Source organism: Jaculus jaculus, chromosome 5, assembly GCF_020740685.1.
Source record: "Jaculus jaculus isolate mJacJac1 chromosome 5, mJacJac1.mat.Y.cur, whole genome shotgun sequence".
NCBI classification, from domain to species: Eukaryota; Metazoa; Chordata; class Mammalia; order Rodentia; family Dipodidae; genus Jaculus; species Jaculus jaculus.
In genome coordinates, this window is record NC_059106.1 from 4,021,755 (window position 1) to 4,047,845 (window position 26,091).

At 43.8% G+C, this 26,091-nt stretch overlaps 1 protein-coding gene across 2 annotated transcripts in view; it reads right to left on the reverse strand.

The window, feature by feature from the left end:
* Positions 1–1,887: 1,887 nt before the first annotated feature.
* Positions 1,888–26,091, reverse strand: part of Epc1 (enhancer of polycomb homolog 1) — a 105,640-nt gene continuing 81,436 nt past the window's right edge. For both annotated transcript variants that reach the window (XM_045149471.1, XM_004668165.2), the window contains exons 6-14: positions 22,767–22,926; positions 19,655–19,828; positions 19,488–19,577; positions 19,235–19,383; positions 17,180–17,532; positions 9,572–9,690; positions 7,900–8,041; positions 7,442–7,805; positions 1,888–3,231 (exon numbers count right to left, since the gene is read on the reverse strand). In XM_045149471.1, the coding sequence (XP_045005406.1) occupies positions 3,159–3,231; positions 7,442–7,805; positions 7,900–8,041; positions 9,572–9,690; positions 17,180–17,532; positions 19,235–19,383; positions 19,488–19,577; positions 19,655–19,828; positions 22,767–22,926 (1,624 nt within the window). In that variant the 3' untranslated portion in view covers positions 1,888–3,158. The remainder of the gene's footprint in view (positions 3,232–7,441; positions 7,806–7,899; positions 8,042–9,571; positions 9,691–17,179; positions 17,533–19,234; positions 19,384–19,487; positions 19,578–19,654; positions 19,829–22,766; positions 22,927–26,091) is intronic.

Genomic DNA, 26,091 nt, shown 5'->3' on the forward strand with positions numbered 1-26,091 from the left:
TTTGAGAGGCAGATATTGTGCGTGTCTGTGTGTGTATGAGAGAGAGAGAGAGAGAGAGAGAGAGAGAGAGAGAGAGAGAGAGAGAGAGAAATGCACTAGGGCTTCCAGCCACTGTAAACGATCTCCAGGTGCATGCGCTACCTTGTGCATCTGGCTTACATGGGTCCTGGGTCCTTTGGCTTTGCAGGCATGTGTCTAAACTGCTAAGCCATCTCTCTAGCCCTCAATTCTTTTTTAAAAAATTTAAAAATAATTTTTTTTTGAGGTAGGGTCTCACTTTAGTCCAGGCTGACCTGAAACTCACTATGTAGTCTCAGGGTGGTCTCAAATTCATGGCGATCCTCCTACCGCTGCCTCCCAAGTGCTGGGATTAAAGATGTGCACCACCATGCACGGCTTGAAAATAATTTTTTAAATATTTATTTATTTGAGAGGGAGGTAGACGGGTGCACCAAGCCCTTAGTCACTGCAAATGAACTCCAGACACATGCACCACCTTGTGCATCTGGCTTACATGGGTCCTGGGGAATCCAACCTGGGTCCTTTGGCTTTGCAGGCTAGCACCTTAACCGCTAAGCCATCTCTCCAGCCTGGCCCCTCGTCCAAATGCAGACTTTCCTATGCCACGCTTGTCGTCTCTGTCCACTGAGTGGTTATCTCAAGACATTCCAAACCTCCAAACCCCTCCTCCCATGGTGTGTTAGCTGTGGCCAACTGTTCAGGCCAGACACCTCAGGTCATTCTTTTTTTAAAGCTTTTTTTTGTTTACTTTTATTTATTTATTTATTTGACAACGACAGACAGAGAGGAAAAGAGAGAGCGAGAGAGAATGGGCTCGCCAGGGCTTCCAGCCACTGCAAAGGAATTCCAGACGCGTGCGCCCCTTGTGTATCTGGCTAACGTGGGTCCTGGGGGAGCATTGAACCGGGGTCCTTAGGCTTCACAGGCAAGCGCTTGACCGCTAAGCCATCTCTCCAGCCCCCTAAGGTCATTCTTTTTTTTTTTTATTTTAATTTTATTTATTTATTTATTTTTTGAGAGCGACAGACACAGAGAGAAAGACAGATAGAGGGAGAGAGAGAGAATGGGCGCGCCAGGGCTTCCAGCCTCTGCAAACGAACTCCAGACGCGTGCGCCCCCTTGTGCATCTGGCTAACGTGGGACCTGGGGAACCGAGCCTCGAACCGGGGTCCTTAGGCTTCACAGGCAAGCACTTAACCGCTAAGCCATCTCTCCAGCCCCCTAAGGTCATTCTTAACTCTCATTCTCATCAACCTTTATTCCGATTGCAACTTTTTCTGCATCACTGTGGAAATAGAAACAGATTCAACTGTGCTTCCCAGCATTGTCACTGACGTCACTTCCTATAGGGGGCGCCCTCGCGAGGCGCCCTGCTGTCTGGCCGGGGCCGGGGCGGGGGTCCTCACCAGCCCCGCGTCCGCGCTGCTGCCCGGCTGAGCCCCTCCCCTTCTCTCCGCGCCGGCGCCGCCACCTCCGCTCCGGGCTTTGACTTGCTGCACAGCCCATGGGACGGGATGTACCACCGCCTGGGAGCTCAGCCCCGCCGCCCGCCTTTCCCTTTTTCCTCTCCTTCCGAACATATCAGATCACATTCCGAATTCTATTTTATTTCTCTCCCTCAATGAGATTATAAACCTGATGAAGGCAGGGATTTTTTTTTTTTTTCCCTAACAGATGTAGGACCTAAGACAGAAAAACAACCAACCCATCCCAGGCACGGTAGTTATTCAATAAATAATTATTGAAAACATGGACTTGAAGTTCTCCCATCTCATTTCTAATCCCTCTCCCTCCTTACTAAAAAATTTAACTACAAGTTACACAAAAATTCTTGAGTTGAAAATAAAAGCAAAAGACCACTACACATTAGTTTGTCAACATGTAATGCCCTGGGTTTATTTTGTGAGAATTCTATCACAAGTTTTCCAGGTGGGATAAAAACCTTAAGGATAATGTATGCCATTGGCCCGGGCATCCAGACTGCGGTACTGAGCAAGCACTAGTAGTCTGTTAAGTACCATACTCTTCACAGAAGAGAGGTCAGTATTTCCAAAGGAAGGCACCCGATATGTGTGGCTCTGGCCTTGCAGCCTTCTGGAGAATCTTAAAGGAAAAAGCTGGCTGTTGTTAGAAACTGGAATGACGATACACGTACAGCAATTACTGCATTCTTCTCCCTCATATCCCTTTTGTAAGAACAAGTAAAGAATGAAGTCTTTTAAAACAATTCGACAATAAAAAAGTACATTTTGTGCTAAAAAAGGGCAAGACAACATAAACTCCAGTTGTAAGGACTCCACTTGCATACTTGATTGAATGCGTTTTGGTTGGAAGGAAGTGGGACTGCTGGGCTGTTTGCAGAGCAGCAACGTAACATTAGTGCTTTAAGTACCAGAAACTGCCCACCGCAGGGTGGGCGAGTGGGGATGGGAAGATTCAAGAGACTTCATTTTTAGCTTGTTACTTGTCCTAATGATAGTAGACCAGGAAGATCCCCATTAACAGTACATTCCCCATTTTAAAAAAACTGATGCCTTTTTTTTGTAAAATTCTGTATGTATGTCACCATTTTTTTTTTCACATGATACACAGAAAACTCAAGGACCCAGAGGGGAACCAGGTTATGTTATACCATTTACAAAATACCAAGGAGTCCACAGCTACCTAACACATTTACTACAGCACAGGAACCAATGAGGGTACAGTGTACAAAAAACTGTAAACACGGCACAATAAATAGAGAAAACAGCAGGTTCCGCACCATGCACATGATGTGACGACGCTTCATCTCTACACAATCTCACATCTCACACTCTGGGTTACTGCGCCCCACCCCCACCCCCAAGTGCAAAGCATCACAAGTGAACGTTTCTGGATTCAAGTAACATATATACAAGGGTATTACAAATATGCAGTACTGTACAGATAATTGCTGTATTCTTAATTTACAGATGTTGATTTTTCTTCCTATTAACAGTAAGAAAAGAAAACTTGAAGCATGAGAGATGAGCAATGCTGTCGAGTCCCCACAGCTGCCACAGAAACGCATGTGCTGCATTCCATCCTCCCTTGCATCCAAATGCTACTGATGCATAGCACCTAATCGTGTCCCCAGGCTGCAGGTCCTTCCTGAGCAGCTACGTCACCTCCATCGCTACTGTGTTGTCCGCTATGTTGTTCAGTGCTGGCTTTTCTGACTCATGATTCTCCCTGTTGAAATGAAAACCACCAGTTACTTAACCACAACGCACACAGTTAGCAAATGAAGGCGATCTTTCAAATGAAAACCTTAGTAACAGGACAAAGGAGCAAAGAGGTTAATTAATGTGAACTTCCACAGAAGACGAAGGCACATGACCGGAAGGCACGCCGGTATCAACAAACAGTCCAGTCACTGAGCTCGCCGGCCACCTGCACGAGCGCCCACCCAGTCTGCGCCGCACACGGAGATGGCCCCGTCCTGCTAGCTGCAGTCTAAAGCTCTGCGAGTACTGAGCCTGCCTGAGGTGAATGGGAAGACTTTAAGTTAGGGCCTGAGACACATGCAGCTGAGTGGGGTGCGAGCTGGTCCTCAGAACACAGACTGAGTGACCTTGGAAAAGGTCATTAACTTCCATGGATCTGTTTTCCATGTTTTAAATAAAGGGCGACGGGTAGAAGACGCTCATGGTTGTACCCTCTACGGCAGGGAGGAGTGTGATGGTGGCTGTGTGACAGACGGGGAGAACTCCAGCTGGAGCTCAGAAGCAGGCGGCGAGGGGAGACCCGTGGCTTTGGAAACAAAGGCTAAGACCCCAGCTCTTTCTTTGGGCCACTCCTGGTTAAAGAAGCAGACGTAGGTCTGGCATTCGAGGTGCTCCACATTCTGGAAATTCCAGTTTCTACTTTCCAAATCTGCACTTGTATTTCTCCAACTTTTTCATTTTCATATAGGCCCAAGCTGAGTGTATTTTTAAAGACATGCATTATTTATATAGTGAAACGGACAAACATGTTTTAGGACACCTCTAGAATGATTTGCATCTGTTATCTGCAGTTGTTTTTCAAGCTCATACTGAAAATGCATGTCTTTTTATCTCCTAGCACCTCGTACCAACAGGATTTTAATATACATACATATTATTGATTCATTTATTTATTTGTTTTTCAAGGTAGGGTCTCACTCTAGCTCAGGCTAACCTGGAATTCACTGTGTAGTTTCAGGGTGGCCTCGAACTCATGGTGATCCTCCTACCTCTGCCTCCCAAGGGCTGGGATTAAAGGTGTGCACCACCATGCCTGGCTATTTTTTTTTTTTTTTTTACAAGGTACGATCTCACTTTAGCCCAGGATGACCTGGAATTCACTATGCTTTAGGGTAGCCTTGAACTCATGGTGACTGTCCTACCTCTGCTTCCTGAATGCAGGGATTAAATGTATGTGCTGCCATGTCTGGCATATTTGACATTTAAAGTCAACAGAGGGGCTGGAGAGATGGCTTAGCAGTTAAGGTGCCTGCTTATGAAGCCTAAGGACCCAGGTTCAATTCCCCAGTATCCACGTAAGCCAGATGCACAAGGTGGCACATGCATCTGGAGTTTATTTGCAGTGGCTGGAGGCCTGGAGTGCCCATTCTCTCTCTATATATATCTGCCTCTTCCTCTCTCCTAAATAAATAAATAATTAATTAATAAAGTGTAATAGACTCACAGTAAAAATTCCAAACTTTCTTTGATCCTGGTGGCTGGAGGCCCTGACATGCCAATTCTCCCCCCACCCCCACTGCATAAAAAAGGGGCCAGTCTGTTGTGCTTGCCTCACATAATGCATAAGTACAAGGCTGGAGAGATTGCTCAGTAGTTAAAGGCACTTGCCGGCAAAACCTGACAGCTCAGGTTCAATTCCCTAGTACCCATGTAAAGCCAGGTGCACAAAGAGACACATGTGGGCTACAGAGATGGCTTAGTGGCTAAGGTGCTTCCCTGCAAAGCTAAAGGACCTGTGTTCGATTCCCTAGAGCCCAGAATGTAAGCCAAATACACAAGGGGCGCACGCGTCTGGAGTTTGTTTGCAGTGGCTGGAAGTCTTGGTGTGCCCATTCTCTCTCTTTCTCTCTCTCTCTCTCCCTCCCTCTCTCTCTCCCCCTCTCTGCCTCTTTCCCTCTCTCAAAAAAATAAAAATAAAAATTAAAAAAAAATTCCAAACTTTCTACTGAAACCCAAGAAGCACAGAAAATAATGGCTTCATTAAGTTACCTGCCACGAGCCTAAATGTTTTTAAGTTTATACCCATGGTGCTACGTAGCTGGCCATAATGCTGAGAATAAATGACTACTGTGCGCTCAGCCTTAAATGAGACATCTCTATCACTTATTCTAAAGCTCAGGGAAGAGAGGGTGGAAAGAATGTAGGAACCAGAAGGTGAGGAGGGAGGGCCTGGAACACTATCTTCTGGACGTGACACACCATTCCACTCAGGAACGCTCAGCAGCTGTAGTTTCCTAACAAGGCCAAATGTGCCAGCATTTCCTCATGGGCAGGGGAGGGTCTCCTGAGCCCCCAACCCCTCTCAGAAGAGCTATTGCCAGTTTATGGTTAATGGGGATTGGGGAGTCATGTTCTTTAGTGGTGTGGGCACTGGTTTAGTTGCCCAGTTAACAACCACCTCACCCATGCCTGTGCCAGTAACCTTAATTTAACTCTGTGTGACAAAAAAGGAAACAAAGGCATTTAAGTAGGAAGGGGACTAATTGAGAAAGAATTTAAGCAGGAGTGGGAGGGGACATGAGAGGGTAGTAGTAGGTGAATATAATCAAACTACATTAGATACATGTATGAAATTTAATGGCTGGAGGCCCGTTGTAACCATTCTCTCTCTCTCTACACACACACACACAAACACGTATGTGTATGTGCCTCTGCTTGCTAACAAATAAGTAAATAAAAAGAAATAAAAATATTAAGAAAATGTATGTTGAGCAGCCAGGCGTGGTGATACATGCCTTTAATCCTAGCACTTGGGAGGCAGAAAAAAATATAATTTATATGTGTGAGAGTGAGAGAAAGAAGAAGATACACATGGGGGAGGGGCACGCCAGGGCCTCTAGCTACCGCAAACAAACTTGATGCACATGCCACCTTGTGCATCTGGGTTAAGAAAGGTCCTGGGGAATCAAATTCAGGACCTTAGGCTTTGTAGGTAAGTTGTCTTAACTCTGAGCTATTTCTCCAGTCCAGTGCATGTTTTGTATGTGTTCACATGTGTGCGCACACATGCACATGACAGAAGACAACTTGGGGTGCCATTCCCCAGGCTTCACCCATCTTTCTTGACAAAGGTTCTCTGCCTGGTCTAGAATTCTCTTAGGTTAATCAGGTCAGGCTGGGACTTGCAAGCCTCAGAGGTGCTGGGGTTACAGGTGCATTTCCAAGCCTGCATTTTTTAATTTTTGGGGTGTGTGTATGCATGTTTCTGTGTATGTGGGGACACATGGAGGTCAAAGGGTGCTGTTATGATCTGGAGCCACTGATGAGGCTGCAGACACTAGCCAGTAAGCTGTCTCTGCCTAACCAGGGCTGCGATTAGACGTGCTGTCACATCTAGCATTTGCCTGATCCCTGGGGACAGAGCTCAGGTCTTCATGTTTGCAAGGCAAGCACTTCATTTACTGAGCCTCTAGCCCCTCACTGTGGATGCATGTGTTTGTGTCAGCGCAGGCGTGTGCGCACTGTGGTGTACGTGCGGCTGGCGGTTCCTTGCCTTCCGCCTTGTTTAAGGAACAGTCTCTTGTTATTCACTGCTGTGTTCATTGGCTCATGAGCTTCTAGGAGATTCTAGTGTCTCCGCCTCCCTTCTCACTGTAGGCACCCTGGAATCCAGATGCTCTTAACAGCTCCTGGCTTTATGTGGGCGGTGGGGATCTGAACTCAGGGATTCATGCTTACAAGGCAAGTGCTTTATCCACTGAGCCCTTCCCATATTCCCTCAATTCGTTTTTCTTTTCTTTTCTTTTTTTTTTTTTTTTTGAGGTAGTGTCTCTCTAGCTCAGGCTGACTTGGAATTCACTGTGTAGTCTCAGGGTGGCCTCGAACTCACAGCAATCCTCCTACCTCTGCCTCCCGAGTGCTGGAATTACATGCCCGGCTTACCCCCAATTCTTACACACACACACACACACACTCTCTCTCTCACTCTCACTCTGTTGTTTTTTGAGGTGGGATTTTGCTCTAGCTCAGGCTAACCTGGAATTCACTATGTATCTCAAGGTGGTGTCAAACTTTCAGCAATCCTCCTACCTCTGCCTCCAAAGGACTGGGATTAAAGGTGTGTGCCACCATGCCCAGAAACATTTTGAGTATGTAAAAGGAAAAGAACAGAAGACCGAGGTAGAGAGCCATGACAGAGGACGTCTTTCTCATTGAAGTTTAAAATAACTACTCACCTTGGAACTGAATCTACAGACGATGAGGATGGGACCTTGGAAACTTGACAGTTTGCTGCGGCAGCCAGCTTTAAGGCAGATGACGGAACGGCGCTTAAAGTCCTAGGTATATGTCGTGCATTTATTGGGGCAATAGAGTTTACAGTGGGAACTGATGAAGGTACAGTTAATCGGATGTTGTTCCCAAACAGAACCTGAGTTGTTGCAGAATTGGCAGCAGTTACTTGATGACTCAGCGCACTGTGGGAACTTGAAGTCTGTGTCATATTTGAAGGCTGTAACAACGTCGAACCTGCCGTCGATGGGCTTGGATGGACAAGCGCTGTGGGTGCAGTACTGCTGAGGTGTAAGCCCTTGTATACTCCTGGAAGAGAGAGATGCAGCTCAACAACTCACCCTCCTGAGGCTCACGTGGCAGAACAGGCAGTACACTCGAAGCAAGGCAAAGGCAGCTCTACCTGAGGCTGGAAGGACGCCATTCACCCCAATGCCAAGCACCACGTCATCCTTCATCTTGAATCCCATCAGCTGTTCTGACGTCATCAAAGCAGAAGCAGCAAACTGAGCACTGGCAGAGTCCAAAGTCTTGGAGACGAAACTCTGAGAGGAAAACACAAGGGCATGTCACCTGCATGGTGGTTTCACAGGGTGAAAACTACACTGTACCAAGAGCAGTAAGAACGGCCAACCACAGAATTGCTTCCTCTCTTTTGAGAGCGTTTTTTGTTTGTTTGTTTTTCGAGGTAGGGTTTCACTGTAGCCCAGGCTGACCTGGAATTCACTATGTAATCTCAGGGTGGCCTTGAACTCACAGTGATCCTCCTACGTCTGCCTCCCAAGGGCTGGGGGTTAAAGGCGTGCGCCACCACGCCTGGCAAAATTCATTAACTTTTAAGTTCAATCTTATCACTAAAAAAAAGTTCGGCCAGGCATGGTGGCACATGCCTTTAACCCCCAGCCCTTGGGAGGCAGACGTAGGAGGATCACTGTGAGTTCAAGGCCACCCTGAGATTACATAGTGAATTCCAGGTCAGCCTGGGCTACAGTGAAACCCTACCTCGAAAACCAAAAACAAAAGTTATGAATTTTGACCTTCATATACAATGACATATAATACATACATGTCAATTACCAAAACAAGACTTGGTACGTGAAAACAGCAAAAAATTCTAATATAAAATGTTGGAAATGTGTTTCTAAAACATTTCAATGATTTTCAAATTCAAATAATACATAAACTTCTTTCATCTAACTTACAAACACACATACACACAGGCACCTTTGGGACAATAAGACAATTATCCCGTAAAAATACAGAAAAGGGCTGAAGAGATGGCTTGGTGGTTAAGGTCCTTGCCTGCAAAGCCTAAGGCCTCAGATTGGATTGCCCAGTAGCCACGAAAAGCCAGATGCACAAGGTGGCGCATGTGCCTGCAGTTCCTTTGCAGCGGCTCGAGGCCCAGGCATGCCCAGTCGCTCTTTCACATGCCTCTCTCTCTCTCTCATAAATAAATAATTCTGATAAAAGCAGGACGTGGGGCACACACCACTTGTCCCAGTACTCAGGAGGCTGAGGTAGGAGAATCACCGAGAGTTTGAGACCAGCCTGGCATACAGAGTGAGTTCCAGGTGAGCCAGGGCTAGAGTGAGACCCTGCCATGAAATAAAAACAAAACAAAAAAGCCCACAAAAAAATTGCAGATAACATGATACCAAAATATAGCCTATGAACTGAGAGAGCCCCTTGAAATCCTCAAATACGTTTTCCTTTAAGATGCTTACAAGGCACAAACCACAGCGTTTAAGCCCAAAATATACCTACATGGCAAATAGTTTCCATGCTTTAGGTTTACGAGCGATCTCTCTTAAATGGTACAAATCTGTTATTAACAGAGTGCAGGTCAGATTGAAGTGCTTCTGTCTCCCTTAACTAGACCTCATCTTCCTTTGCAAAGCAGGCAGCAGAGGTAGGGAACGTCTCCAGACTCAGCAGCAGCGCTCTTCCTGAGCCTGGGTATTCAGGCGAGAGCCATTCTGTTAGACGTTGGGTTCTCTGGCAACAGGAGGTACTTAGCCGCGGACTCTGGTGGGAAATGAGGAGGGGCATCAGGAGGTGGGCAAAGTCCTCACCTGTGAGGCGGTGCTGGAGGAGGCGCTGCTTGCCTGCTGCTGCTGACTTTGTGCGAGCTGCTGTTTCTGCATGAGCGCCAGTTGCTGCTGGTGCTGCTGGTATTGTTCGGCTGTGAACGCTGAGCATAAAACAAGGAGACACTTTATAGAAGCGCGCAAACGTCACAGCAGGTCACAACACTAAGCCAGCAGTAGAAAGAGGTGTGGTGCAAAAATCAAAACATTACATAAAAACCTCACAAGCCTGCTCAAGATCACTTCCAGGTGAAAGTTTCAGCCTAATTTTTTGCTACCCCATTTAGCAGGAGTGACCTGAATGCAAAGAACATTAAGCTTTCATGGGAAGGAGAACTGATTGCTCACTTCCCAAGTTTCGTCACCATTAGCTTTGTAAAACTACACGGACACTTGTGCTAGATAGTGTTAAGTACTATCAGCCTTTTGTCAACCCACAGACTTGCAATCTGACTTTACATTGAACTTGAAGAAATCTGATAATTACCACTTGGTTTCTATTTTACCCATAATCCCTTGCCAATGCAGTCAGACAGTTCCTAAGAGGTCTGTGTAAGCTACTAACTTCTACATATTTTATTAGAAAGCTATCCTCTATATGAGAGATATGGTTGAACACTTACTGCTTTTTTTAAAAAAAATTTAAGAACCTATCTTTTACGTTTAACAGGAAGAAAAGAGGTTTCAATGTTAAGGTTAATTAATTTTTCCCACCAAATTAACCCACCTGGAAAAAATCCAGTCAATAAGAACGGAGTTATGCTGATTTACTGTACACAATGATGTCTGAGGAAAGACACTGTGTTATGCTACTATGTCTATGGAGAGCTCAGTTCTAAAAAAAACAAACAAAAAAATGTATTTATTACCTCCCGAAAAGTGTGTGCAATTTTCAAAAGGAAACCTGTTTCTTTTTCTTCTACTTTGCCAATCAGAAAAAGAAAAGTACATATAATAAATCACAAATACATCTGACTTTAAAGACCTCTTTAAGAAGCCTTTGAGTCTGAGTAAGAATTATTTTAAGTAAAGTTATCGTGCATCCCTGGGCACCAGGAAATCTATAAATCATGCAAATTCCTCAACCTAAATTTTGATGGTTTCAAAATACCGCTAATTTTATGTTTACTGTTTAACTGCTAATAACTTATCTAGAATACTCCTTTATCAAGTTTTATAACTTTCACTTATAACTTACAAAGAATTTTCCACTAAGCCCCAGGTATACTGTTTCTGTCTGGAATAATTAGAACACGTGAGGTACCGTTCTCCCATGTTCTGGATGGATCAGGGAGTCACGAAATACTATGGCAGAGAGCCTTGGTCAAGGGTGTTTAGGGCCACCATTGGCTCTGATACTTGAACTGCAGTAAGTCTTGGACTACAAGGGCGAAAAAGGACATTTTCATTTGTAGAAATTACTGATGTTCTTATTTTGTGTGTGTGCTACAAATTTCACTGCTATATGACTTAGATGAGCTTCTTCCTTCTCTGTCTGTTTCCAGAGAATAAAACCCACAGGGAAGGCTTGCTGACATTAGGGTTCTCCTAAATACTGACAATGTCACATGCACATTGCCATGCAATACAAATGACCTAGCCAAATATGTGGAAAAATTTCAAGATTAATGCTGCTCAGAGAAAATATTCCTTATCAACACCATTTGTATTTATGTTCCAAAAACAAATCATTTAAGCTTTAAAATCCTTACTTTATTAAATATAACTTGTGTACGCGTGTGTGCGCACGCGTGTGCTCGTGGGGGCCAGGGGTTGATGTTGGGTGTCCTGCTCGACTGCTCTCATTTGATTTACGGAGGCAGGTCTCGCACAGTCCCAGGGCTTGTTGACTTGGCTAGTGTAGCTAGTAGGCTTGCCTTGGGGATCTCCTCTTGCCACCTCTCTAGTGCTGGGATCACAGATGGTCTGTCATGCCCAACAGACAGTGATGGGGGATCTGGGGGTCTGTACTCTGGTTCTCCTGCTTGCAAGGCAAGTGCTTTATCCTCCAAACCATCTCTCCAAGTCCACTAAATACTTTCACAACCAGCGATTTTAAGGTTCATGCTTTAATTTCCTAAAGGCAAATGTGTTACCTCAGTCAGCTTTTCCAGTAAGGAGTGTTCACTAAGTTATAAAAACACATGCTTTATTTTTCAAAGGCCAGATCATTGTATATTAAGAAAACCATTAATTTACTGTTCCCTGAAGACCTATGTATACAACTCAATGTATGTGAATGAAACAAATATAAACATTCATATGAAAATGGAGGCTTAGCACAGAGATGCACAGGGTGGCGCATGTGTCTGGAGTTAAGGTAGTATGCAGTGGCTAGAGACCCTGGCATGTCCTTGCTTTCTCCTCCGTCTCTTAAAAAAAAAGCCTAAATAGTAATGCTTCCAAAGTTCTTTTGTAGACCTTTGCTGATATTTGTGTTTCATTAGAAATTCAATGATAATTAGAAATCAATTCCAAGTTAAGTTCCAAAAATTGTGCACTATTGACGTGGTCTCAAGCTGGCTTCAAATTTACAGTGATTCTCTCTTTACCTCCACCTCCTGTCTTTACCCTATCTAAATTAATGTCTTCATCTATCTTTGAGGGTTGAGCTCACTTTTTTTTTTTCAAGATAGAGTCTTGGCTCTAGCCCAGGCTGACCTGGGATTCACTGTAGCTCCAGGCTGGCCTTGAACTCACAGTGACCCCTCTACCTCTGCCTGCTGAGTGCTGGGATGGAAGGCGTGCGCTACCACACCCGGTGAGTCTCACTTTTAAACTGCTAACTTCATTCTAGTAAAGATTTAAAAATGAAAATAATATATAAATACACACAAACCAATAACTAATCACTAGTACCTCAATATTTTGAATCATTACATTTCGTCTATTTCCTAGATATCGCTACACTGTGAAATTCTGCTGGATGTTTTTGGTACATGATCTATAACAGAATGTAACCAATAAGCTGTTAGTAGAAAAGTTAAAAACCACAGGTCTAGGGGCCAAGGAGAACTTGACATTTTTAGCTCTCAGATCTATCGCAAACAGCTGAATATCTGTGAGCAAATATTTAACCTTTTGTGACTCGGCACCTTCAGTTAAATGTAAAAAGTGTTAAATAATGTAATCACTAAAGCCCTTTTCAGCTATGAGATGCCTAGAGTTTGTATTTCTTTAAGAGAAATAAAATTTTAATCCAAAAGGATGTGAGAATGAGGAGGAGGAAGGGTAGTATTTTGGGTAATTACATCGTGAACTGGGTTTGATATTATTATTATTACATAAGTTAAGAGAAATATTCAAGGTCATGTTACTATTCTAACTCAAAAATCTAACCAAATGCTAAGTAGAAAAGGCAAAACTGACCATAATTCCCTAAGCCTCTATGGGTGAACTGGACATCCAGGCAGAAAGTTACACATCTGTCTCCAGATCAAGTATGGTAGTGAAATTTAACTCACCCACGGTGGACAAGAGACATAATCTAGAATGACAAGCACGTCACACAGAACAAGAACACGGAGCACAGGAATGGGGCCTTGGTCACTGTCTCCATAACCTCATACTAGACACGAAGCAAGGACACAAGTATATTCAAACGTGTAAGAAAGACACGTGCCGCCGCCACCACCAAGGCACTGCGATCTTACATTTACAAAGTGAAAATTTGTTTTCAAATTTGAATATGAATGACACATGATAAAAAAGTTTAGGTTTCATCAGCGTTGAGTCAAGGGCCTTAAAACCCCTCACAAGATCACAAGTAGCAGGGGAGAATGAAGTGTGGGTCAAGGGTAGTAAGCATGACTGGACTTGAAATCTTGCAAGGACAGTCAGTATAAGGGGAGATCACGCACTCAGCATGCACCCAGGAGTGAAGCACAGAACTGTTACATTTAAAATTAAAGAGGCAGATTTTGGTTCAATATATGAATAAACTTTCTAACCAAGACACACAGATCTAGAATAACTTCATCTATAAAAGCAGGTGCATTTCCTTGAGCAGCACACAGGCAGAACGTTATGTTAATGTAGGAAAAAGGTAATTTGAAAGAATACAAAATGAAATGACTACAGCTGGTTAATAAAGTAGGACCCCTGATTCACGTGAGCTTGAATCAAAAGGTTTCTGAGCCCTTGTCAGCTACCTAGAAACCCAATTTGAAAACCAAAAGTTGTAGTTATTCACATCCAGGCCTTATCTGGTGGCGGAAGTGGCTCTGGTAATCACATGGGACCCTCAGTGTGACGCCCTCTGCACTGAGAGTGCAAAGCAATTGCAGAATTCAGTCACCTCACCCCAGGCGCAACCGTAGAAGGCAACAGAGGCTATGGGCAAAGCCACTTCCCATGGTGAAAAAAATCCTTAACTTGAAACCTTTAAATAAAGACTGAGCTTCTTCAGATTCTCAAAATTTAACAAAATATTCAGTGCACCAATCTAAAGTTCCTTTTTGTAGGAAGGTTAGCGTTTTGCTTCAACTAATGCTTTATGTACTAAGTTAAACATATTCTAGACAGAAATTCACTTATGGAAATGAATTTTTAGATGCTGTGCACTTAAATGATACAATACTGATAAAATTTTACCGGAAGCAGAAAATCATGGCCTTGGATTGTATTAAGTATTTTAGTATTTTTACTCTTTCTGATTATAAAGACACTCTTATGTGAAAGTCTTTTTTTTTGTTTTTGTTTTCCTTTTCTTGTTGCTTTTGAGGTAAGGTCTCACTCTAGCCCAGGCTGACTTGGAATTTACTATGTAGTCTCAGGATGGCTTTGAACTCATGGCGATCCTCCTACCTCTGCCTCCTGAGTGCTGGGATTAAAGGTGTGCACCACCACACCCAGCTCAAAAGTCCTTTTTAATAATTGAAAGACGGTACTGATTTTATTATATAATATTCTTATAATCTTCAATACACACTAATGGATATTTGATGACTAAATAAATATTAAAATTTCAAAGGTGCTATTACAAATGAAATGAATTAGACAACTATTTGGAAACTCTCCATTATCAGGTATTAACTAATGATAATTAAAAAGAAATGAGGGCTGGAGAGATTGCTTAGCGGTAAAGGCGCATGCCTGCGAAGTCTAAGGACCCAGGTTCAATTTCCATGTCCCATGCAGGCCAGATGTACATGGTGGTACATACATCTGGAGTTTGTTTGCAGTGGCTAGAGGCCCTGGTGTGCCCATTCTTTCTCCCCTGCTTTTTCCCTCAAATAAATAAATAAATAAACAAATAAATAAATAAATAAATAGGTGAATAAAAATAAATTGGAAAAAAATTTTTAAAAAAGAAACAATTATCCTTAGCTAAAATCTACTATTTCTGAAAGCGCATCAGTAGGTCTTCCGTACTTCTTCCGCACTGTGTCATCTGCTGCACGGTGTGCAATGGACAAATCACCTGATGACACCTGCACAAGGAGGCCACCTAACAGCCTCGTCTGGGCATGGGCACCTAAAACGGATTCATGAGGGTGCCCTTACGTTATGCAGCTCTGCAAAGCAGCCAGATTGGGAAGCAGACAAAAGATAAAATTTAATGCTTTTCACCAAAGCGAATGAAGACCTCAAGTAACTATTTAGAAAAGGGAGTCAGCCCAGAAGGCACATGTTATCTGTAAGTATAAACTTAATATGTATATCTATAATTGAATAATCAAAAAACTGTTTCAATTATAACCCACATACTTGAGCTAAGCAGCAGGGATGTATATCAACTGCTTCCTATCCGACAGGATAGTAAAGTCAATATGGGCCTTGAAAGCCTTTGGGGAGTTTGGAGCTGGCCACTCTTCTCCTTTCACGATCTCAGAACAGCTAGGGTTTCCTCTGGCATCAGACCACATCAGGGTTTCTTTGGTTTAATAAACAGATTGAAGAAGTCTTGTTTGTATCTGAAGGCCATGGTATATGGAGAATTATGTTCACAACTGCAATTATAATGAGGTGAGGTGCTGAGCAGCCAGGGACACTGTGGGGCAGCAGTGAACAGAGTCACTGACTTTCTCTGGAGAACACACCCTTTCAGAATTTTATGTAATGCATGAATAACCAAATTTTCTTTTTTGTATGTCTAGGGACTGTTAGTCATTTAAGTCCAATGTACATATGTTTATGACTGTACTGTAATTACAGAGCACAAAGAAAACTGTTAGATCTCTGGAGCATTTGCAAACATGGAAGAAACAAACAGTGTTGCTGTACAGTATAGCCTGCAGGAATTTATTCTCTAATTATAGAAGAAAATGAGTACAACAGAAAAAATAGAAACATTTAAAAAAGTGAGAAGAAAAATTACAAGGTTACTAAAGATTTTGCTTTCAGTTAACTTTTACTAGTGTTCATTTTTCAGTGATGTTTGGCAAACAAACCACGAAGTTTCACAGCTGACACTGACATGCCCACTGAAGCAGCATGGTAAAATAATTCCATAAAAGTGGTCACGATAAACTCCTTATGGTAGCTATGCTCGTCAGCTTCTCTACTTTAGTGGGTAGAGATGGTGAACATGGCTTTATGTGCAAGAAGTCTCAAAGAATTTTATACAGCATAACAAGCTAATTTATCAGGGAAAACTACCACAAGTTTATACTTTCAAAATCTCCAGCCACACTGGATGTAAGTAAGCCTTCATCCTGGAAAGGAGTGCTTCTCTTGGTTTCTGGGACTGCAAGGCAGTAGGAAGCCCACTTGGTGCTACAGACACCAAGATGAGCAGGATTATAGCCTGCCGGGTCTCAGGAAAGCTACTGATCGTCAAGCTGTTTTCTGAAATGAGATTATTTTTCTCATGACCTCAAAGACTTCCATTTCAAAAAAGTACTTTTCTGTAATCACCAAGTAAATTACTTCAAGGAACATTTTCTAAACATAAATAGAAAATTTTCATACGTTAATTGTAACCTTAACAGGTAACTGGGGAAACAATAACAACCTTTACAGGACTTTCGAAAAACCTGTATTTAAATTTCTTTATCTCTGTACTAACATAATCTTAATAGTGAATTACCATAATCTACAAAAATAGTGTACACTTATGACTTAAAATAGAAAGCTAGGAATATTGTAACACTGAGTATTTATTTTAGTCACATCCATAGTGTAGCATAAAAAATCAGTATTATCTAAAAATGTTTCCAAAATATTTTCAATACAAGTTAAATATTTTTTTCTTTGAAAATTCAGTTTCTCTCATACATTAATCTCAATGATTGTTTCAGTAAGTAAGATATGCATACCTATTGCCTTACTGGTCTCAATGTGTAAGCTGACCAGGTAAGTGTCCAAGCACAAAACAGTCCATTTTCTTTTCATGTTACTTAAAAATAAAACTTATTAATCTTGTGGCTCATGGACTGCTTCTAGCAGACGAAGTAGACAGACAGTAGACAGGAACAACCACCTTTCTCTGGGCTGAGGTGAAGAGACACGCACACACTCATAGCAGTAATATTACTGAACAGGATTCAAATCAGCATTTAGCACTTTTAATTATGAGTGTAATAGACACATATTCAAAAGCGTGGGTAAGCCCAACCCGTGTGTAGAAATGCACGTTACAAACCAACATACCAAAGTGTGCTGAACCACTGCTACTTTTACTCTGCGTGGAGGCGCTGCACAGCTGGGTCCCAGGTTGTGCTGTTCCTGTTCGAGTTACGCTCCTATACAATTTTCTACTGGAGAGTTCACCATTGTCACAGTCATGTAGGGATGGTGTCCGAGGCCTAAAATGCCGCCATCTACATGATTTGATATTGACTAGTATCTGACTGAGGTCTTTACAGAAAGATTTGTCCGAGGTATTTGTTTCTGAGGTATTGGCAAACTGACTGACTGGAGAATGGTGTGGCGAGGAAAGCATGTCCAAGTCCAGGTGGTGAAGCGCGCTGTCATAGTCGGAGTGAGCTCTGTCCAGCAAGACCCTGTGTAGGAAGAAGACAGGAGGGAGGTGACCGAGAATACCCACTCAAGGGTCTGTCCTTTCCCTGTACTCCCAAAGCTGAGCAAAAGCATACTCCTATTTATAAGCCACAAAGTTGATAATTTCAGAATCTGGCTCCTTTAAACCCAAATCTCCATTTTGGATAGAGGGTTTTTTTTATTGCTTTGCACATGTCTGTGTTGTGTGTAGTATGGTGTGCGTGGTTACGTGTATGCATGCAAGCACACTCCCCGTTGCATGCAGGCGAAGGCAGAGAACACCAAGGGCTTTCCTCTGTAGCTCTTCCACTCACCCCCACCTGTTAGTTGATCAGAATGGCTGAACAGGGAGCCCCAGCGAGTCTCTGATCCCCGACCCCAGAACGAGAGTTGCAGAAGCGCAGGGAATCAAGCTCAGGGCCAACTAGGCCCTCTCATCCCAGACCCTCAAGCTTCTGTAGGAAGTGCTCTCTTAACTGCCAAACCATCTCTCCAGCTCCTCAACTTTATTTTTGTTTTTCCGTGTTTTGCAATTCCGTTCCTCCTCCCATGCTGACAGCTCCTCCCATCTGAAGGAGTTCTATCTCAAAGGAAGAACGGCAGCACCAGATATAACTGGGATGTCAAGAGTGGGTCATGCATGGATTATTTCACTGAAAGGTTAAACAAGCCGTTAGATGAGTTAATGTGACACTTCTTGACCTATTTAATCCATTCTCCTAGAACTCATGTCTCACTTTTTTTTTTTTTTAAATTGAGGCAAGCTCAACAGACTAGCCTGTTTTGTTTTTTTTTTAAATGAGTGAGAGCAAGAGAATTGGCATGCCAGGGCCTCCTGCCACTGTAATTGAACTCCAACCATATGCACCATCTAGTAGGCATGCGTGACTGCATATGCATCACCGTTTGCGTCTGGTTTACATGGGATATGAGGAGCTGAACATGGGTTCTTAGGCTTTGCAGGCAAATGCCTTAACTACTAAGCCCTCTCGCTAGCCCCAGAACTCATTTTTTTAAAAATTTATTTGACAGACAGAGTGAGAGATAGAGAGAATAGGTGCACCAGGGCCGCTAGACACTGCAAATGAACTCCAGACACATGTGCCACCTTGCGCATTTGGCTTTACACAGGTACTGGGGAATCGAACCTGGGTCCTTTGGCTTTGTAGGCAAGTACCTTAACCTTTAATCCATCTCTCCAGCCCCCAGCACTCACTTTTTAATAGTTTCTTTAGTTCTATCCTGTGACAACTTATCTGAGATGCATTAGAATGACGTGTTTGGTGATGGACGGTAGGGTGAAAACCAGGCAGTAAAATGGAAAAGCAATGAGGAAGCACATCAGCTACAACAGAAAGTAGGACGACTGTGCTGTTTATAAGGACTGTGTCAATTTAATTTTAATATTTTTATTTATTTATTTATTTATTTATTTGAGAGGCAGAGAGGCAGGCAGAAAGAGACAGAGAGAGAGAATGGGTGCGCCAGGGCCTCCAGCCACTGCAAACGAACTCCAGACGCGTGCACCCCCTTGTGCATCTGGCTAACGTGGGACCTGGGGAATCGAGCCTCTAACCGGGGTCCTTAGGCTTCACAGGCAAGCGCTTAACTGCTGAGCCATCTCTCCAGCCCTCAATTTAATTTTAAATGTGATTCCCCTCATGTCTAAAATATCCCTTTGACAGGAAAACTGAAATATGCTACCTTCCACCGCGCCCAACCCGTCTTCGTGCAAATCCAACACATCTCTGGGGTACGGTGAGAGTGGTTAAGCAGTATCTGTATCGCACGTCCCCTAGTCCTCCATCTTTAGGACTAGTCCAGGGCCAGTTGCCAGTTTGGTCTAAGTGAGGCTAAAAAAAAAGGAAGGAGGAAAGAAAAGAAAATCTAAATTTTTATATATTTTCAGTTAAATAATTTGTCACTTGATATTTACGAAGAAAGTCTGAAAACTTACAGCATAGTACTGACAGCCTGCTTTCCTACGGAAAGCAAAAGGACCATCAGGGTCATTCTCTTCCTCAGCTTCTGAAGAACCAGACAAAACCTTTAAATAAAGTACATGCAAGAGGTCAAGCTCGGGACTTCCTGTACGCCTCCTCCCTGCAGAGGCGCTCTGCTTACCTGGGAGAGCGGCTCTTCGTCGGAGCTGGGGAAGTCGTACTGGTTTAAGTCTTTAGCGTTGAACGCTGGCAGGGCAGCAGGGCTCGTCTGCTGAGGAGCAGCAGCCGCAGACGGTAAGACTTTGGGCTTCTTCTCGTACTTCCGCTTGGGCCGAGTAAGGTCGGCTTTATCTTGCTGCAACAAAGACAGGAACTGATTATGCACTAGAAGCCATGTTCCACAAATGTGATTTTCAGGGGAATTGTAAGAAGAAGTTATTGTTAGGATGAAGGCATCCATAGTCATTATGTCTGGCCTCTGAGAAAGCCCAAGTATGTCTCAGAACCCAAACAGTCCTCTGGAATATTTTATTTCAATAGAAAAGATAAGTTCTCTAGACTAAATCCCTGTAAAACTGTAATTAGTACTTATTACTACCTCCTTTAGGTTTTTTATTACCTATGAAAATTCTAAAGGAAAACTAGACAGACAAAAGTTCTATCATGTAGATTAAAAAAGATCAGTGTAAGTAACAGGCATAACCCGGCAAGGTGGTGCACACCTTTAATCCTCAAGCAGAGAGGCAGGAGCATCTTCCCATGAGCTCGACACTAACCTGGGGCTACACAGTGAATTCCAGGTCAGCCTGGGCTACACAGAGACTCTACCTTGAGGAAACCAAACAACAACAATACAAAAAACAAAACAAAAATCACTCAAAAACAAACCAGCAGGCATTAAATGTTTTAAGTTGATTAAAGTATAAAGCATGTCTCTACAATTTCAGTTGTACTGATAGGACAGACGTGAATCAAAAGCTAGATGCGGCGATGCCAAACATCAGTCAAAAGTCAGCATCGGGCAGGGCACGGGGGCGCACGCCTTTGATCCCAGCACTTGGGAAGCGGAGGCGGCAGGACTTCTGTGAGTTCAAGGGCAGCCTGAGACTACACAGTGAATTCCAGGTCAGCCTGGGCCAGAGGGAGACCCTATTTTGGGAAGGAAAAAAGTCAGTATCAGGCTGCAGAGATTGCTCAGTGGTTAAAGGTACCTTCTTGCAAAGCCTAACAGCCTGGGTTTGACTCCCCAGTACTCACACAGAGCCAGGGAGCAGAATGTGGCGCAGGTGTCTGGTTTGTCTGCAGTGGAAGAGGCTCTGGTGTGCCCACACTCCCTCTCTTCCAAAGAAATAAATAAAAATGAAATGAAAAGCCAGTCTCACTGGTCAGATAGTGTTATGCGGTCATTTTTACGCATGTACATTACATGGGTGCACATGTTCAGGCCAGAGGACAACCTTGGGGGGGGTCATTCTTCAGGTGCTGGTCAGTATTCTTTTCTAAAAATGACTGTCTTATTTATCTGTGTGTGAAGAGTGTGCATGTGTACATCCACAGAGTGTATGTGGAGGTCAGAGGATAACTTTTGGTTAGTCCTAGCCTATCTCACTCTTCTGTTTGTTGCTGAGCTCTGGGAAACTCTCCTGTCAGCGCCTACCATCTTGCCATCAGTGTCGGGCTGCTGGGCTTACAGCAGCCATCAGCTTCAGGCTGTGTGTGTGTGTGTGTGGGGGGGGGTATTGAACTCAGGTACTCGAGCTCGAATGCTTAGTACTTTATCTACTAAGCCATCTTCCTAGCTCCTGGTGCCATCCCCTTTTAAGACAGAGTCTGCTATTAACCTGAAGCTGACCTAACAGGTTCAAATAACTCATAGGGGAGACCAGAAGCTGCCTGTCTTCACCTTTCTAGTACTGGGAGATCAGTGTACACCACAAGACAAGGCTTCTGGGGGCTTGGACTCAGATCCTCATGCTTGTGAGGTAAGCACTTTGAGCTTTCTCCTCAGCCTTTCTTATCAGTAACTCAAAAGCTCAACCAGGCAGGCGTGGTGCTGCACGCCTTCAATTCCAGCACTTGGGAGGCAAAGGTAGGAGAGGATCACCGTGAGTTTGAGGCCACCCTGAGACTACATAGTGAATTCCAGGTCAGCCCGGACTAGAGTGACACCCTACCTCAGGGGGGAAAAAAGGCTCATCTTAAATGAACCTTGGGATCCACTTACTTAAACTATAAGAAAAGCACAAGGCAAAAGAATTACACCTTTCATGATTCTGTCTTCATTTGAAGGAACTGCAATTTAGATCAAATCAAGAGTGTAAGGGCTCACATCTCTGGCACATACAGAATGAATCCAGTAAGCCAACTGTAATGGTGAGGTTTTGCTAAACAACAAGTAAACACGTAACACTCTCCCCAGAGGCACTGCTTTCAAACAGGTTCATTGGACTCTATCCTTGACTTCTAGTTTCCCCTCACTAATTTGATTTCCCCTCATCAATCTTATACTTCACAAGTTGTGGATTATTTGGGTAAGTGCTAATTTGTCAAAAATTTTCCATCTCTAAGCCACTGTCTGTATTACCGACATTTCTAAACTAAGAAACGTGCAAACAAAGCTATTTACAAAACACAAGGTAAACCCATGGTACCAAGAGAGATTTCATGTTCTCCCAAATCCCTAGATGATGATGATGATGATGATGATGATGATGATGATGATGATTATTTTGAGGTAGGGTCTCACTCTAGCTCAGGCTGACCTGGAATTCACTATGTAGTCTCAGGGTAGCCTCGAACTCATGGTGATCCTCCTACCTCTCTGCCTCCCGAGTGCTGGGATTAAAGGCGTGCTCTACCACACCTGGCATCCAAACCCCTAGATTTAATATGAATTAAATTAACACTGAATATTTCCCCACCTACTAGCAGCTAAAACACTCCTTTTATCAGACATCCTAACAAGGTCTTCCCCTTGTTAGGAGGTAACAGAAACAACATTTATTTATTTACTTATTTATTTATGTATTTATTTCTTTTTGAGGTAGGGTCTCGTTCTAGCCCAGGCTGGCCTTGAACTCATGGTGATCCTCCTACTTCTGCCTCCCAAGTGCTGAGATTGAAGGCAAAAGAAAAATTTAACTATTAAATTTTACTTTTCTTTGGAATGTGCAGAAACCATTTATGTTTTACAGCACACTTTATGGTAAGCATTCACATGTTTTTCCTGTTGATCTCACTGTAACGACAGACCACCATGCCACCACCCCATGCTGCACCCCAGACTTAGTCACCTTGTTCACTTTAAACTCCTTCACATCCATCACTTCCTGGTGTTTAAATTGACTGCTATTGGTGATAGGGATGATGGGGGTGGTATAAGTAGGTTTCATTGGTTGTCTTTGTGCCATAACCTCAGACATGATCTCTCCACTGTAGTCACCCAAATTATACCTGAAATTAAAAATGAGAAAGTTTAAGTTACATATGTTTAAAGAATACGTCGTGCCACTCTGATAGAGATCTTGCACAATGATGACTACTACTGACCAAATATCTGTACAAAGTAATCTCACAGTGACCTTGGGCACCCGAGTATGTGTGATAAGGTTATTTAAGATCTATTGTTGGGCTGAGGAGTTCAAAGAGCTTGTCATTTAAGCTGCTCAAGCTGGAGACCACCAACTTCTATTCCTCAGAAGAATGTGGGCATGGCCATGTAACCCTAGTACTGGTGGCGGGGGGGGGAGGGGCAGAGATCAAAGAGTCACTAGGGCTGACGGGCAGCAGGTGCACAGCTCATGTCAGGGAGCACATGGGTGGGGAGGACACCAGACACCATCTTTTTCTGGTCCCTGACCACACACCAGCAAGAAAAGTTCAAAAGGCTACTCTTTTACTCCTCTTTCTTCCTTTGTTTTTGGAGACAGGGTCTCATGTTATCCCAGGCTGGCCTCAAACATGCGAAGTGGCTGATGATGACCGTGAGCTTCTGATCACACGCACGCCCCATCACGTCTGGTTTGTGCAATGCTGGGGATCAAACCCAGAGCGGTGTGCACGCTCGGCAGGCACTCGAGCAGCACAGCCACAGCCCTAGACCTCTAACCTGCTGTCCTCCAAGCCGGGGGTGGCTCAGTCACGTGTTTGCTGTGTGACTATGAGGACCCGGTAAGCGAGGCATGGCACAGAACGCCCGTAACCCCAGGGCAGGGGAGGCAGAGATGAGAAGATGCATCCCCAGGCCTTGTTGGTTAGTAATCTAGTGTAACTGTTGAGTTTTAGTTTTAGTGAGAGAACCTGTCTGAAAAAAATAAGATGGACAGCAATTGAACAAGATATATGATATCAATGACTGGGTTCCACATGCATGCACACACGTGTGCCCACACAGATGTACACCTCTATGTATGAACGCACACAGTATGAATACATGACACCATTTACACAAACAAGAGAAGGCTTAGTAGTTAATCAAACCTAGGTTCGATTCTCCAGTACCACATAAAGCCAGATACACAAGATAGAGCATGGGTCTGGAGTTCACTTGCAGTAGCTAGAGGCCCTGGTGTGCCCATTCTTTCTATCTGCCTCTTTCTCTCTATTAAATAAAAACATTTAAAAAAATTCTACTTTTAGCAAAGTTCAAGCATACAATAAATTGTCAGATGTGTTATTACTACTATACTTTAGGTCTCCACAACTCATTCATCTTATAATTGCAAATTTACATCTTTTTTTTTAAATTGACAACTTCCATAATTGTAAACAATATCCCGTGGTAATTCCCTCCCTCCCCCACTTTCCCCTTTGAAACTCCACTCTCCACCATATCCCCTCCCCCTCCCAATCAGTCTCTCATTTATTTATTACTATTGTTTTTTTGGTTTTCTGAGGTAGGGTCTCATTCTAGCCCAGGCTGACCTGAAATTCACTGTGTAGTCTCAGGGTGGCCTTGAACTCACAGTGATCCTTCTTCCTCTGCCACCATGCCCAGCTTAATTTTACATCTTTCTTAAAAAATATTTTTTTAAATTAATTTATTTGAGAGAGAGAGAGAGGGGGGCAGAAGAAGAGGCCGAGAAAAAGAGAGAATGGATGGCCAGGGCCAGCCAGTGATACCCAGGGATCCTCCTCATCCCACTTCCACAGCCCCGTGGACTACAGAGACCACCACCCAGAGAACTCAGGTCCTCGTGACCGCTAGACAAGTACTGTACTGACAGAGCTCTCCAGATGCATTATTATGGAACTTACATAAGGTCACAGGGTGGCTCCTGAAGTATAAAGATGATTACAGCTGTTGAAGATTGGATATCCCTGGTATTTTATAGTCTTGTTTGAGAGATTCCCAGAGAATTTCAGATTTATATATTGGAAAGAAATAAGGCCATGTGTGTGTGTAAAAAAAAATTTTTTTCCCCAAAGCAGAGTCTCACTCTAGGTCAGGCTGACCTGGAATTCACTATGTAGACTCAGGGTGGCCTTGAACTCACAGCAACCCTCCTATCTCTGCCTCCTGCGTGCTGGGATTAAAGGTGTGTGCCACCAAGCCCAGCTCATAAGGCCATATTTGAAAATCATTTACTCAGGCCTTAAGCACCATTCTATAGAAGGACAATTTTCTTTTCATAGGCCATATTCACAGCAAGCATCAATTGTGCTGGAATTCTTTATTTTTAACTGGTGAGACGCTTCAACCAGACCCCAGAGTGAGGGGTTCCTTTGATTTCCCATATCCTCACAATTTTCACTGTCTATTCTGCCTCAATTTCACCCTTTGAGACTGTGATCCCTTCATCTTATGTGATCCCTCCCCAGAGATCAAAAGTAAACCATGGGATCTAAAGGGAATGGGGACATAAGACAATCATTCTGACCTTACAGACTGGAGGGGCATCGAGAAACACTTTCTTCTGGGCTAGGGAAATGGCTCAATGGTTAAAGATGCTTGCTTGCAAATCCCCCAGCACCCGCACAAAGCCAGACACAAAGTGATACATGCACCTGGTATTTGTTTGCAGGGACAAAGACTCTGGTGCACCACCCCCACCTGGCACAAGCCCCCCACAGGAGGTGCATAGATGTATATATATTTTGAGATGGTGTTTACTAAGCAGCCTCAAGTGAGCCTTCTGGAGTAGCAGAGCACTGAGATTACTGGCAGTGTACATGCGATGCCTGGTGTAGCAGAGCACTGAGATTACTGGCAGTGTACATGCGACGCCTGGCGTAGCAGAGCACTGAGATTACTGGCAGTGTACATGTGACGCCTGGCGTAGCAGAGCACTGAGATTACTGGCAGTGTACATGCGACGCCTGGAGTAGCAGAGCACTGAGATTACTGGCAGTGTACATGCGACGCCTGGAGTAGCAGAGCACTGAGATTACCGGCAGTGTACATGCGACGCCTGGCGTAGCAGAGCACTGAGATTACCGGCAGTGTACATGCGACGCCTGGTGTAGCAGAGCACTGAGATTACTGGCAGTGTACATGCGACGCCTGGAGTAGCAGAGCACTGAGATTACTGGCAGTGTACATGCGACGCCTGGAGTAGCAGAGCACTGAGATTACTGGCAGTGTACATGCGATGCCTGGAGTAGCAGAGCACTGAGATT